Consider the following 16,699-nt stretch of genomic DNA (forward strand, 5'->3'; position numbering starts at 1 on the left):
ATAATTCTTTTTTATTGGCTCAATAAACTACGTTTGAACTCAAAATAAACAATCATAACAATATATATATATATATATATATATATATATATACAGTGTAGGTAAAAGTTTATGGTCGGTATGGTAAAATTTAAGAGGATATCTAACGCAGATATAAAATCATATTTTCAGCGAACAGACAAAGATAACAATCATATTTCCCTTGGTCTCCCCTCCATATTTCTTATTGCTGCCCATTGCTCAGTAGTGAGACGATAGTTCGATTAGCTTCGATTAGTTCCGATTAGTTCCGATCAGAGATATTTTACATATCTCTGGTTCCGATCCTAAGAAACTAGAGGTGGGTCGTTGACATTTTTATCGGAACCGTTTTTCGTAAACTGTAACTAGTTGATTATTTATCAGTAGTTTCAAATAGCGAGTACACAAAAAACATATTGGCTATTACATTGAAAGAACTAACGAAGGATATATTTATTATAACTTAAAAAATAAATTAAACAATACAAATAGTACTTACATTTACATGACACATTATTAAATCGCGAATCGTCTAAATTGACATTTAAAAACATACGTTTTTTCACTTTTCTTGTTGTTTTTTTCTTTTGTTTAAATTAAACCAGATTTTGAACAAGTGTTCACAATGAACAGATTTTGTTACAATACTACAATATTTTATGAATATAGTGGTTAAGTTAGGATATACATGGCGATGTTTTCCACCACTGTAATGGACAGTTCCAATCACCGTTCGAAATTTTTTTGTGGTTAGTATCATCAGACAAATACATGTCGACTTCTTTTATATCTCTAGATACAGGTGTATGTTTAGATGAGTCATGTCTAATAAATTCATCAAAAATACACCATGGACTTAAGTCATCTTTATCAGTTTCTTTTTCTTGTACTGGTTGATTTTCACTAGTACAATCTTCTTTTTCTTTTTTTATAGAAGTAACCAGCTTCTTAACTCTTTCTTTGTTTTTTATAACTAGGTATTCTGATTAATGAATGAGTTTCGATTTACGATTGATCTGCATTTTCGATTTCAAATCTTTATTGATAGTTCGTCAAAGGATTTATTTATGTAAATATTCAATTATGAATTATTTTTCTTAGTCAAAATTATTGACCTAGTATAAGAATAATAATTTTATTTTCAAAAAATGCGCATTTGTAGAAGATGCAGCTTTTATGGTCCACTTTCTGAATATTGCAATGATTGAAACTTCTCTGATGCATTTCTGTCCGTTTCGACTACTTCTACTACAAGTACTGACATACTTCCACCGCCACCCAAGCGTCAAAAGGTGATGGATACTTCCATTAATAAAAATATTAGTTTAGAACAAAAGAAACAAATAGATATGGATTTAATAAACCTATGCAAAGACTCGTTTCATCCGTTTTCCATAGTTGAAGAACGAGCTTTTAAAAAGTTTGCAGGGTGGATTCCTGGATATAAACCACCACAAGAAAAGCTTATTCATTACGTCAGTCTTATTACTTCAGGAATGTTATACCAAAACTAAGCAAATTATTAGATCACAAGTTGTTAAAGAAGTAGAAAATATCTGTATTACTACTGACCTTTGGACATATGGAGTAACTGAGAGTTACATCGCATTAACAGGACAATATTTAACCGAAAATTTTAGAATTTAAAACGATTTTATTAGGCTATGCTGGCTGCCATTTTCTGGAAACCATAATTCAGAAAAGATCGCTTTTGAAATTAGTGAAATTATTTCACTAATTTCAAATTTCAGTTTCAAAAAAACACATTTCAAAAAAAGTACCTTATCTTTAGAAAGGCTTTTAAAGTATCAATTACAACATAACAAAGTTCCCAAACGGCCAATCCAAGACGTGGAAACTAGGTAGAACTTCACCTATTACATGTTAAAAAGAATGACCGAGTTAGAAGAGGCAATCCGTTCCACTTTTGTATTAGTTAATACAGACTTAGACTTGGACCAAATCTAAATAATGAAGACTGGATTATTTGTTCTCAATTTTCCCAAATTTTACGGCCTTTTAAAGAAATAACAAGTACAATGAGTGGCAAACAATACTTGAAGGGTAGTTCAGTGATTGTTATGGTACGCTGCCTTCAAGAATCTTGCAATAAAATTTTAGCAAACGGTAACCTTACATCTATAGTTTCCGACGTAGTACAATTACTAATATCGGGTTTAGCAAAAAGTATTGTAAATGTGAACACATGTTCAAAATCTGGTTTAATTTTAAATAAAAGAAGAACACGGTTAACAAGAAATAAAGTAGAAAAACTTACGTTTTTAAATGTCAATTTAGACGATGCGCGATTTAATAATAACATGTAATGTAAATGTAAGTACGATTTACTATTTGTATTGTTTAGTTTATTTTTCAAGTTATAATAAATATATCCTTCATTAGTTTCTTTCACTTCAATAAATAAACACATAAACGATAATAGCCATTACGTTTGTTTATGTAGGTACTCTCTTACTTGAAACTGCTGTTAAACAATCATAGTTATTGTTTACGAAAATCGGTTTAGTCGCGTTGAGAGCGTAGGCGCAAAATTTCAGGCCAATGCTTTTTAAATGTATTCATTTTTTTCGAATCCTAAGAAAACTAACAAATATTTTTGAAAAATTTAAACGCAGAATGAAAGGTGACATTATTGCCGAGGGCCGAAATAAACAAAAAGTTTTTTTGAATGAGATACTTAAAATTCAAAATCACACTAAATTTTCTCTTTTTTCGCCCCTGTAACTTATTAAAATAAAAATTATAGAAGTTTTCAGAGACTTTCGGCCCTCGGTAATAATGTATTCTTTCATTCTGCGTTTAAATTTTTCAAAAATATTTATTAGTTTTCTCAGGATTCGAAAAAAAAAGAATGCCCACCTCTACTCGTTCGTTACCTGTGTTCCTACTTTGATTCGGTGCTTTGACTACGCGACATGAGACGTTGCCAAATAATTTCGTATGAAGGTTTATTTATTGTGGAGTTATATGCATTTTATTATTTTTATTGGAAATAAGGCACAATGTGACTTTAAAATAAGCTTATTTTGATGTTTAGATTTTTAATTCGGAAATCGTACTTAAAATACGAAACATTAATAAATTTTATTTACATAAAACGATTTCCGAAGTGAAAATCAAAATGTTAAATTAAACTTATTGTAAAGAAAAATTGTGGCAAATTTAAAATAAAAAACAGTAAGCTGTCATTTAAATCAATTCGCCCAAATTTGATTATCTTAGAACGTTGTTAAAAGGCTAAAAAGACAACAGGTCAAATAAAACCAATAAGTTTGGCAACGTTGAACTTCTCCTCTTTTCTTAGTTCCACTAATGCTATTTCGACGATATAATGGGCTGACCTAATATACCTCTCTCTTTTTAAATAGGTGTTTCTCACCTATACTTAAGGTAATAAATTCAAAAGGACCTTTTTAAAAATGGTGTGTATTAGCAAGAGTGATAATTTAAACAAAAGATCAGAAATTCTCAATCTAAGTAAAATTTATAATTACATTATTTCTTTATAATTTATTCAGAATTCCACCAAAACATCAAATTTGTATTTTTATTTTCCATATACTCGTTACATGTTTTAGGGTATGTGTGAATAATAAATACATTTATTTTCGTATTAAAAAAAAAATTTTAAAAAAATTTCATGTTGGCAATATAATTGTCAAAAAATAATTAAACTACAAACTAACTTTCTCCCGAAGTTGGCATTCATGATAATAAGGGTTACTTGTACTTTTGTATTGGTTGTTATTCTAATTTATTTTATTTGGTAAGTTACTACTTTTTTACAATTATTCGTTCCACCTCATCAGATTTATCTCTTGAAAATAATTATTGTAATCACAATTTAAAGCTCGATTAATAAAAAATTGTTCTCTAAAAGCACCTTTTTATTGACTCCAATCCATGCAAACATAGTTTTATTTACATATATACACTCACCGGCACGAAAAACGGACTCACTCATAATTTCTCGACGAAAATGCCCTGAAATTTTTAGGTTTTTGAAGCGAAGCTTCTATACTGGCGTTGTATTAATTTTTTCTCTATAGTAAAATGCTGAGGCAAGCGTCACGGAACTAGCGCCACAAGTTGGCGTCGAACTAGAGCCACAAGATAGCGTTGTTACGGATAGCTTCATAAAATAGCGGTTCTTCAATTTACTACTCTCGATCAATTCATTTCCAGCCATTATATATTTATTCTAAGCAGGTTTAAATTAAAAACTGCATCAAAAATAACAGAATACAGACATTAAATGAGAAGTAAACAATTAAAAGAATATTTGTCAATAAAAAATCGATTCGCAACGATTGTCAAAATTCAAGTCATAAATGTCAGCTTATACAAATTTCGTTCCCCTAAATTTTTTTTGTATCTCACGACAAACAATTTTCCTTGCTGTTTTTCAAATTTCAGTATTTTTGTTTTTCTCCATTTTTGGCTTTAGTAGACAGTCAAAGTTACCCTTTATTTTAAATTTTGTTATTTGCACCTTAATTGTTTAACCTTTAAAAATTAAAATTAAAGTATCTAATAACTTTATAAGATACATCCACCGATTCGATGTTTATGGATGTAGAGAAACCACTTTTTAATAATTCTTACTGGGCATAATGACATTACTAATCTAGAGATAAGATACACATCAGATGAACACACGGAAATATATAAAACATCACAAAAACTTACCTACAAGCTTCATTTTTCTTAACAATTCAATATGCGTCCAGAAGATGTCTCCAGGATCGCTTGGAACGATTTTTTGAAAGTCTTCGATAGTAAGAGCAACCAATTGCTTGTCGTCCATTAACCAGTCGCTCAATTTTATATTGGTCAGATTAAACTGTCGTACAGCCCATTGTACCCAATGTCTAACATGAAGAGCAGTCCTAAAAACAATGGAATATGTACATAATTAAGTGTGGGAACGTATGCAGTTAAGTATGTAATGCAGTTTTTTTTTCAGAAATGTTTATTTACTGAGATACAGACGATAAAAGTTTAAAAATTACCAAAAATTACCAATTGTAAATCGTACAGAATATTGATTGCATATATTCAAAAAATAACCATAATGATTGAGAACTCCTACCAAACATTATACGAGTCAAAACCACCACCGTAAAGACGAAAATATACCATGCAGATATACCAAGAAGAAATAAGAAACGCAATGAACACTATGTGACATAAAGAAACTTCAGGTGAAGACGGAATTGTATTAGAATGAACATAGAAATTAATGTAATCCTAAATGCCTTAAGCAACAATAGAGTTGACGACCGATATACAAAAATCATTAAGTATATTGTACCGAACATGCCTATTTCAATGTAGCCCATATAACGGTTGCATCTCGAGACGACGATGATCTGTGTTCGAGAACCTTCTGGATTTGTCGACCGGGATGAAGTTCGAGCCGCTAATGCAAGCGAATAGAGGTGGACTATTCCAGAATATTCTAGTAAATTATAACTTGTATATACAAGTAGCGCTGATATTAGCTAAGTTTAGTTATTAAGATACTATCGTACTGTAAACTTATAAATAAATATATTTACATAAAAAAGAACCGCTCGTTTTATTTAAAAACGCTACAATATATATGACAATGCAACATCGCAAGTAAAAACGTGTAAAACTTTGTAACGTGTCAAAAGGACAATTGTTTTATTTTGTCTAATTTTCATTATTTAACTAAAAAAACACCCGTACATAATTTTAATTTCTGTAGAACTTACCAAGAAATTATTTTAGGCCGAAATAATTCCAATAAAAATACTGTAATGTTTACCTCTATATAAGAAAACCGTTAGGTTCCCTTTTGAAAGTTACCGATGTAGTACTTCAAGTACCGATGGGTTCGGTTGAAACTTTATTACCGTTTGTGTGGTTGTTTTCATAAACGCTGTTAATCCAGTCAGGATACTTTTTTGTTTGCAAATATAATGCTGCCGGTTTGTTTGACCTGTTAGACCCGTTATGAATAATCCTTACGTTTCCGTCTGATTTAGACCATACGCAAAATAACTGTACCCCTCTTTAAATATTTTTACCTATAAACAGGAATATTTTTTATTTTCCACTGGGCAGTTTAAGTGTGTAGTTGAAGTTCGACAAGTGTTGTGTCTCCAGACCCCTGATAAAGGGTAAGCTATTATTTTGATAACTGTATTTCTTCATCATCATCATCATCTTTGGCTCGACAATCCTCTGTGGATCCTGGCCTGCTCTAAGATTTGTCGCCATTCTGTGAGGTTTCTGGCTGCCATCTTCTGATCTCTAGTATCCCTAAGTCGGTCTCAACTCCATCTAACCACCTAATTCGCGGTCGGCCTCTGCTTGTTCTTGCTATAGGTGTTCCTGTCGTTAGCAATCATGTTGTCAGGATATTTCTTCATATTTTTATCTTTTCCTTTTCTTCGCTTATTTTTACATTGCTATTTTCTCATTTAATTAGAGTCCGAAGTTAATGTCGGTCCAAGTATGGTCCAATATATATTCCGAGACTGATCCAAACGTAATATCAAGTATAATCCAATATCAACCCAATGTTAGTCTAAGTAAATCTACGAAGTGGAAGTCTATCTCACATTTTGCCATGATTAGCAATCGAGTTTCCTTTCAGCTGAATATGGAGCTACCCGTGTATCCAGGAATTGACTGTACAAAAGGTCAACGTTCAGCCGATTCATTTCCAGCTTAAAGATTGTGAGTAATGTTCCCCTATATTATATACATATAGCATTTTTCATATAAAAATGCGTGCACGTCACAATTTATATAAAGTGACGTCACTTATATTTAAAATTTCCAGAACGTCAACTTAAAGTTAAAATTTTCCTAACACTGCTAATAATACAAAACCCATACGGATCTGCTCGATCTTTCATAGGCGTCAACATGGGATAATAATTAGAAAAATGTAATCATCATTATATTGGGAATTTTAGAATTATATTGATTAAATAAGCAAAAACATTTGTTATTAGTAATAAAATAAATTTTATGAAATAAGTCTTAAAGTCTAATATTTCACAAAATAATAATTTTAATTAAATAGACTAGACAATTGTTCGCAACTGATAAGGAATACTTCAAATTTTATTGACAGTTCAGCGTGTGGCAAAAGTGTATAAAGTGTTGCTGCTTTTGTAGAGTAAGAATTTTGTTTATGTTTTGATTTCTTGCACAATTTAATCATAATATAATATATATTAATAAATAGTATTTATAAATACATATTACATTTAGATTAATAGCTTTAAAAACTAATTATTGTTGTGTATTGTGATTGTGCTATGCCAAAACAAATAAATAGACTGTAGAAAGCTGACAAGCTTTCGTATAAGATAGATTATTTTAAACAAGAAATAATGACGGGACGTTTTTACTATTAAAGTCCTAAAAGAGGTAAGTTTAAAATTTAGAATTTATAATTTTGTATTGAAATGTTTTCTAATGGATTTTAGTGTGTTGCAGTAGTCTTAAAACTAAGTGTATTTACTGTTAATATAATAGTTTGACAAATAGTTGACATTTTAAAAATTCCTCACTTACTAACTATTATGATGTTTTGGCAACGCTGTGGGGTTCTGACGTCTTAAATCTTGAATGACGTGCACGCATTTATATATATATATATATATATATATATATATATATATATATATATATATATATATATATATATATATGCTAAGTACTATTAAAAGGATTAATATTAAACTCAACAATCTTCCGGGTTGAACCGCGTCGATTATCATTGCGTTGAGCATTCGACATCCTCTTTGATGTCCTTCAGAGCTTCCGAGGTGTCAGTCTCCCGAGCCCTCAGACACTACTATACTGATCACTAGCCAATGCATTACTGCTACTGGGAAAAGAGGACGATTAATTTATACCATCGATGGTAACGTGTTTTGGGTGGAGGTTGGCGTGGGGATTAGCGTGGGGAATGGCGCGAACATTTCTGATAGTAGGATTTTGATTGGCAGGTGGAGCGGACAATATTTTCTTTATGAGAAGGGTATATGTCGAAGCTAACCGTATGCCATCATCGCTTTCATTGAGACAATTTGGCCTTTTTTCAATTTCTATGGCTTCTCGGATAATTCTTGGTTTATAGAAGCGGATGGGGGCTATGGCTCTAACTATTTCATTTGCTAAGATATTTATCTACGATATTAATTGATATATTTGTCTATTTTATTTGATCGTTGTTCGATACTGCATTTCTCACCTCTATGAGCAAACCCGGCCATAATCTACCAGTACTAAGCAACGGGGGCTTCGAGCCTATTGTGTACCGGTGTTCTAAGATTAATTCTTCATAATCTAGATCACTAGGAATGGTACAAAACAGAAGAAAAACAGAAAAGATAAAACTACAAAGAGAGGTTAGACAAGGAGATTCTACCTCACGCAAGCTATTTACTTTAGCTCTAGCTTTAGCTCTTTGAACTTTAGAGTGGACAAATAAAGAAGCGACGATAGACGGCGAAAATCTTTTCTAGACAGAAGAATTCCAGGAAATGCTCTTAAATGTAAATACAAAATTAAGACGAATATATATATATATATATATATATATATATATATATATATATATATATATATATAAAATCGAACTAGCCAAGCTTAACCTAAAGGCTGATTTAAATAGAAGATGATCCTTAGCATAGGCAAGATTTAAATTATAGGCAAGTATAGACAGTATTTAAATCAAACTTATTGTTAAGGCAAAAAAATCGATAAAGAATGCAAGTTCTCGGCTGGAGGCGTAAAATTTGGATCTAGATAAAAAGAGTAAAAAGGACTGAAGAAGTGATTTTAAGGAATATTAAAAATAATATGGAGTTTGAAAATTAAAGATTACAACGGATGAAAATCGATTTAAAGCGTTTGTCGTAAATCTCTTAGTAAAGAGATATTTCATTATGATCCATCCTTTTGGCCTAGTGGTGTAGAAATAAGTCGTTCGTACTAATGTAAGAAAGTATTTCAAAAAAAAAAGTTACACAAAAAAATTCAAAACCTGAATTGTCATACATTACAACAAATCACCAAATTTTGCAATGAATTGGAAATTACATAAATAGAATAAAGGAATTCGTAAAAGATTTTCCTAGTTATGTATTTTTTGTGTAACTGAACACTGGCAAACATATGATCAACTTTGTTACGGTTCTGTAACGATAAAATTTTTAAATAAAATATAATATTAATAAAAAGAAAATAAAGCACGCCGCTGTTCAAATGTTAATAAAGGAATTATTTCTGTGGTCATATCAAGGGGTCTTTTTCTAAAGTGTAAGAATAGTTATCTATTGCATATGATACGAATTAAAGCGAGATGGACATGTCTCGCCCAAATATCAGAACTAGTTTTGCAGCCTATACAAAAATATGGATGGGTTCGTCCAAGGTTACTTAATAGCAAGAAATGAAAAACAAAAAGGGCATTCGAGAGAAGACTGGGGAACTGAAATGTTGTCATGTTGATGAAATGGTTTATGCCGCAATTCCGGCAGTTAAAAATTACTTCTAATAATCGTTAATATTAGTGCTAGTGTAACGAACTTAGTATGCACGTTCTGTGTAAAAAGTTAAAGTGCTGAAGGTGAAATGGTAGATGGTTTTACAACAACTTTTGGAAAAGCAAGGTAAATTTTACCCAATATAAAATGCAGCATAGGGCATAGCTGAAATCTAGGCCAACGAATAATTCGACACCTAATAAGAGTCCGAAGAACATCAATAAGTAGACTATTGTGCTTTCTTTTTCTTTAAAAAACCTAGGTTTCGGTAACGCGCTAAGGCCTTTAAGAAAATAAAAAATATACAATATGACTGAACAAATTTCTCACCAATCCGCAGTTTTTTAGTAGTTTTATTCAATCATTTTTGCAATAAATCGTTTATACAGATTGGATTTTACTAAGTTCTAATATTGCATTTAAAAATAGTATTCAGCAAATAAGTTAGTATTAACATTAAAATTCAACTATAATTAACCTAACTAAAACCTTTAGGGTTTAAGGATAGGATAGAATTGTCCAGTCCTATCGTATAAATAGGTTGGTACCAATCCTTAGGGTATGTAAATGTTTATTTCTTTATGTAGGTATTTAATGATTGAAATACATTATGTCATTTTACCTAATCTACACAAGAATTTGTTATATTATTTTATATTAAACCGACTTTCATATTTTATTGGATTTTATTTCTAGACATAGTTTGTTGTTGGATTTACAGGTTGTCCTATTAGAATATAAAAATTTATATTCAGTAATACAGGGTTTCTCAGGGTACCTAGTGATTCGTTAACATTATCAGTTGGTCGTAATTACTGAAACTCTGGGTGGTCCACTAAATCGAAGGGTCTTCAAGCGAAGAAGTAAAAATCGCAAGGAACTGTGGGACAGTGAAGTCTTTTTCTGGGTTTAGAATTTTACTAATCACCGGGGTTGGCTTGGTATCACTGTTCTCCCACATTTTTATGGTTCTTCGACCGCGGATCCTCAATTTTAGGGCACAAAGAGCCACGGATCTGTTGTTCATTTAATCTGGGCACATTAATGTTAATATAAAAATTAATAAAACGAAAAGCAAAGAAAGTAAAAAATATACGACCGAAGAAACCAACAGCAGACAGTCTAGAAAAATGGTAAAAGAGCTAATATGGCAACAGAAATAATTTTCCAAATAGAAAAACAGTAAAAAAAATATTAGTACTAAAAGAGTACAACAAATTTATTTATGTTTCTATTAGTTAATAAAAACTATAGAATTCTTTTGTCTAAAAGAAACATTAGGTTATGTAAGGTACTTAATAATTTCTAAAGCAGATTTGATCTGCATCAAACCCTTTGTTTGCTTACAACAGACCAAGGGATGGCAAGTCCTTAAAAAACCAAAATTAAAAGTTTTTCAGTATTTAAATAATACATATTATACATGAGTTTATAAAACGTTCTATATACCTAAAACGTTGAAATCAATTTTCAAAAATAAATAAAGTTTAAAAAGATAAATTCAAAATAAAGTTCTTTTGTAGGAAAGATAAAGTTTTTGCAATAATTCTTTAGAAATAAACTTTAGAAAGAAAGAATATTCAAAATTTAAAAAATAATTTGAAACAAATATAAAACATTTTATTTAAAAAATAAAAACCATTTGGTAATACCCTATTTAAATTAATATATTAAAATAAAATGTCTAACCACAAAGCCACCCGTGCAGCTTATAAAGGAAAAATTAGTCAAATCCTAAATCAAGTAAAAAATTCTATCGTAGAGGTTGATCTAGATATTTACGAAGAGATTTTAGGAAAATTGAGGACGTATTATGAAAAATATAATGAAGCATATTTCATGTTGCTAGAAGATGAAAGGTTCACAGATGATAAAGACAATGAAATGGTGGACCAAATTTATTATGAAGCTATAAAATTAATAAAAGGGACAATGCGGAGGTTGAACAGCCAACCAAGTGAAGCTGAACCGACGCTGCAGCCAATGGCGATGGAAGCGAAAGTGAATGTCACTCTTCCTAAAATAAACATACCTGTGTTTTCACATGGAAATGAAGAATATGGTCCATTTAAAGAATTATTCAAGTCACTCATCATGGAGAACGAATCAATACCGGAAGTACAAAAGCTGCTATATTTAAAAACGTCTGTAAAAGGCGAGGCTTTTAAACTACTAGAAAACATACCCGTAAGTGGTGAAAACCTAAGGCTAGCATGGGAGGTGTTAGATTCACGATATGCAAATAAAGCGCAATTAATAAAAAATATAATTAAAACCCTTTTAAATAATAAACCTATACAGCATTCAAACAATTTAACGAATGACCTACGGGAAATGTATACCAACACTTATAATAGATGGAACAAACTAAAAAATTTAAATTTAACACCCCAACAAATATTGGATATTCTTATGATCAATATGGTGGAGCAACGATTGGATTATGGTACAAAAAGGGCACTCGAATTTGGGTCGCATGCCGAAGAAATACAGACTTTTGAGGAGTTTTTAGACAGTGTAAAAGTACACTGTGAACATTTAGAAAATTTGAACCATTTCAAAAAGACAGGACCGTCTTTAGAAATAAAGAGGAGAGCTAGTTTCCATATTTCCAACGATAGCAAAGCCGAGGAATGTACTTATTGTAAATTAAATAACCATAAAATTACCAACTGCTATAAATTTAATAATCTTCTTAACGATCAAAAATATCAATATGTTAAAGAGCATAAGCTTTGTATTAAATGTCTAAAAGGACATACAGATAGTTGTAGAAGCGATATAAAATGTAAATATTGCGCAAAAGACCATCATAGTCAAATGCATTTCCGAACTAAAACGGAGAGTTCTTCAAATATAAACGTGAAAAAAGATTCAAAAAATAATTTTACTAATAATAAAAATAAAAATAGTGCCAATAATGGCTATAAAAATAGAACAAACAGTAAAACGGATGTCAATGACAATGAGGCAAGTACGTCCGCAAATACAACTGTTAGTTCTAATAATGCTTCTGGTAATCAATCAACAGTTGTGTTGCTTGGTACTATCCAAGCGTACGTATATAATGTAAAGGGTCAGAAAAAGGTCGCCAGAATCCTGCTCGATCAAGGCAGCCAGACTTCTTTCTGCACAGAGCAATTTGCTGAACAATTGAATTTGAAACCTATAGATGCTAAGCTGCAGATAAGGGGCATCGCGGAAAAGGCTTCGGTGTCAAATAAAATGTTAAAATTACGTTTGACAACTTTGAATAATAAAAATAAATTTAATATTAAATGTCATATTTTGCCAAAAATCACTGGCGATTTGCCACAGTTACGTATAAATAAAGATAAGTTGCGATTGCCTGAAAACTGTAGCCTGGCAGATATAGAATTTAATATACCGGGGAGGGTCGATATCTTGCTCGGAGCCGATTATGCTTATGATATATTGCTAGAAGGCATTATAAGACTTGGTAAAAATTTACCGATATTACAAAATTCCAAATTCGGACATATCTTGTGTGGTTCGGTTCCTCGATATGCACTGACGGATGCGAATTCGTTTGTAGCTTGTGTAAATAATGTTCACTCTACATTTTCACTCCATTCGAATACGGAATCTTCATTAGAAAAATATGTAAAGAAGTTCTGGGAATTGGAGAGCATCCCTGAAGTGATGATGGACCGGACGCAGGATGAAGTACTGGAGGAGCACTTTCAGAAAAATACAATAATACTACAGGATGGTGCCTATCAAGTTACTCTGCCAGAAAATGATCAAATAAAAGATTTAGGAAGTTCAAGATACCAGGCAGAAAAGAGGTTTCGTGCTTTGGAAAATAAATTTAGAACTGCTCCAGAAGCGTTCCTGGAATATAAACAAGTTATACAGGAGTATATAGACAGCGGACATGTTGAAAAGGTAGAAAATTCGCAGGAGTATAAAAATGTACATAATGTACAAAAATACTATATGCCACATTTTGCGGTAATAAAAACAGAAAGCTCCTCTACGAAAGTGCGCGTCGTTTTTGACTGTTCAGCAAAAACGAATACTGGTTTGTCCTTGAATGATGTCCTATACAAAGGAATGCAAGTACAACCCAATTTGTATAAAATACTATTAAGGTTCCGTACATTTAGTTATATTTTAATGGCGGATATAGAAAAAATGTTTAGACAAGTCCGTGTCGATCCTAATCAACTGTATTTATTAAATTTTTTGTGGAGAGAAAACCCCACAGATAATTTTGAACACTATCAAATGAATAGGCTTCCTTTCGGTCTGACCTGTTCACCCTGGTTGTCCACTAGGGTTTTAAATCAAATCGCGGAGATTAACAAAGATAAACATAAAGGAGCCTCGATTAGCCTGCTTAACCAGACTTGGGTTGACGATATACTTACAGGGTGTCAACATAAAGAGGATTTAAAAAATATATATACCGGTCTTAACGAAATATTAAATAAAGCCGGTTTTAACCTTCATAAATGGGGATCGAATGATCAAGAGTTCATAAATGAAATTTGTACAACTCCGATAAAAGAATATCACTTACATACGGAGGAAAATATAGAACAAGTGAATAAAGTTTTAGGTACCAAATGGTGCGCTCCACGTGATGAATTTATGTACACATTTTCTCTGAAAAATTCAGAGAAAAACCTCACCAAGAGAGGCATTTTAGCTACTGTAGCTAAATGGTACGATATATTTGGGTTATTAGCTCCGGTGATAGTACAGGGGAAATTAATAATACAAAAATTATGGAGCCTTAAATTAGGTTGGGATGAAAGTTTGAAAGATCCTGAAATATTGCATGAATGGGAGCAATTATTAAAAGAATTGCCTCTTATAGAAAATTTAAAAATTCCTAGGTGTCTTTTTGAAATAAATAAAGTAATAAAATCCATAGAAATACATTCATTTAGTGACGCAAGCGCCACTTGTTTCTGTTGTTGTATTTATGTGCGGGCAGTGTATCAAGATGATACTGTAACTAGCCGGTTGCTAACCGCTAAAACTAGGGTTGCTCCGTTGAAGGTCACCACGATACCACGATTAGAGTTATCTGCTCTGTTACTGAGTGCAGAACTCTCCCAAAAGGTATATGAAACCTTGTCCTCCGTTTTGGAAGTAAAACAGATACACTTATGGTGCGATTCAGAGATAGCAATATATTGGGTAAAGTCCCCAGAAACAAATTGGAATGTTTTTGTGGCAAACAGGGTAAAAAAATTCCAAAACATATCAAAAAATATCATATTGCATCACATACCCACTAAATTGAACGTCGCGGATATTCCTACGCGTAAAATTAAAATTGCTCAATTAATTGAAAATAAATTATGGTGGAACGGACCTGAATTCTTGTTAAATAAAAATATTGATTATACACAATTTAAATTGAATGTTGATTATAACACTGACACAGAGCTTAAGAAGCAAAAGGTAGCCTTAGTGGTAAGACATGTTGAAACAAAAGATATATTTTCCGAATTATTTAATAAAACGTCAACGTTTACTAAACTCTTGTATACTATAGCCTTTGTAAATAGGTTTGTGAATAATTTAAAAAATTCACGCAATAAATTGCAAACCCAGACGGGTAAAATTACTGTCGAGGAATTAGACCGAGCAGAGATTTTAATTGTAAAAAATATTCAAAAACAAAATTTAAATTTAGAATTTCAGGAGTTAACAAAAAATAATTTTGTAAAAAATAAATCTATACAGAAATTGTGTCCTTTTGTGGACCCACACTTAAAACTTATAAGAGTGGGAGGCCGTTTAGGTAATACTTATTTAAATTACGATCAAAAACACCCTATTTTGTTACCCAGTAATTATAAAATTGTTTATCTATTGTTAAAAAGAGAACACATTCGTTTGCACCACGCGGGTGCTCAAACAGTGTTAGGAAATTTCCGTACTAGGTACTGGCCTATGAACGGTTTAAAAATGATAAAAAAGATTGTTAGATCTTGTCACGTATGCTTTAGGTATAAGCAGAGAAATGCAGAGCAGTTGATGGCAGAATTACCTGCCAATAGGGTAACGCCCAACCGAGCCTTTACAAATGTAATGGTAGACTATGGGGGTTATTTTCAGATTAAAACTTCTACATTGCGAAAGGCCTCATTAGTTAAATGTTACATGGCAGTTTTTGTATGCACGGTTACAAAAGCCGTTCATTTGGAATTAGTTTCCGATTTGTCTACAGAGGCATATATAATGGCACTAAAACGTTTTGTAAGTAGAAGGGGTTGCCGAAATCTATTTTGTCAGATAACGGTACGTGTTTTTGGGGATGTCGAAACAAATATAAAGAATTAAAAACTTTTTTCCAGAAGTCGGAGGTAAAGGCGGAAATAAAGAATTATTGTTTAAATAATTTCATAGAATTTAAATTTTTAACACCTCAAGCACCCCATCAGGGTGGCTTACATGAAGCTGGCGTAAAAAGGGCCAAATATCACATTTATAGGATGTTAGGTGATACTAAATTAACTTTCGAACAATTCTATACGGTGCTAACCCAAATAGAGGCCGTAATGAACTCTCGCCCTCTGACACCCATCTCCAACGATGCAAATGACTTAAGTAGTCTCACCCCGGGACATTTTCTAATAGGAGAAAGTCTAGTGAATTTACCTGAAAGGGATATTTTAAATGTTAATGAAAACAGAATGTCTGTATACGAAAAGTTAACTCGAATTCAACAAACCTTTTGGAAACGCTGGAGTTTAGACTATTTATCTGAACTCCAGGCCCGTAATAAGTGGTATTTAGAGCGGGACAATTTGAAATTAAATGACCTAGTCTTACTAAAAGACGATAATTTGCCACCAATGAAATGGAAATTGGCAAGAGTAATAAAAGTACATCCGGGTTCGGACGGTAAGGTGCGAAATGTGGAAGTAAGGACATCTACTGGTATATATACCAGACCCATTACTAAATTATGTATTCTACCTTTAGAAAAGGAGATGCTGGCTTTCGAGAAGGAAAGTCTGGTAAATATGACTAAAATAGTAGACTTAAAGGGAAAATGTAACATTAACTTGGAAAAGGTTACGGCCTGAGGTTCCGAGGGGAACAAAAATTTCTCCCGAAATTGGGTCTTGGGA

At 31.9% G+C, this 16,699-nt stretch overlaps 1 protein-coding gene across 1 annotated transcript in view; it reads right to left on the reverse strand.

The window, feature by feature from the left end:
• Window positions 1-16,699, reverse strand: part of LOC140431090 (DNA-binding protein Ets97D-like) — a 122,437-nt gene that overhangs the window by 24,573 nt on the left and 81,165 nt on the right. Inside the window, exon 5 of the mRNA XM_072519013.1 lies at window positions 4,732-4,931. Within this exon, the coding sequence (XP_072375114.1) occupies window positions 4,732-4,931 (200 nt within the window). The remainder of the gene's footprint in view (window positions 1-4,731; window positions 4,932-16,699) is intronic.

The sequence above is a fragment of the Diabrotica undecimpunctata genome, unplaced genomic scaffold, assembly GCF_040954645.1.
Source record: "Diabrotica undecimpunctata isolate CICGRU unplaced genomic scaffold, icDiaUnde3 ctg00000568.1, whole genome shotgun sequence".
NCBI lineage: Eukaryota > Metazoa > Arthropoda > Insecta > Coleoptera > Chrysomelidae > Diabrotica > Diabrotica undecimpunctata.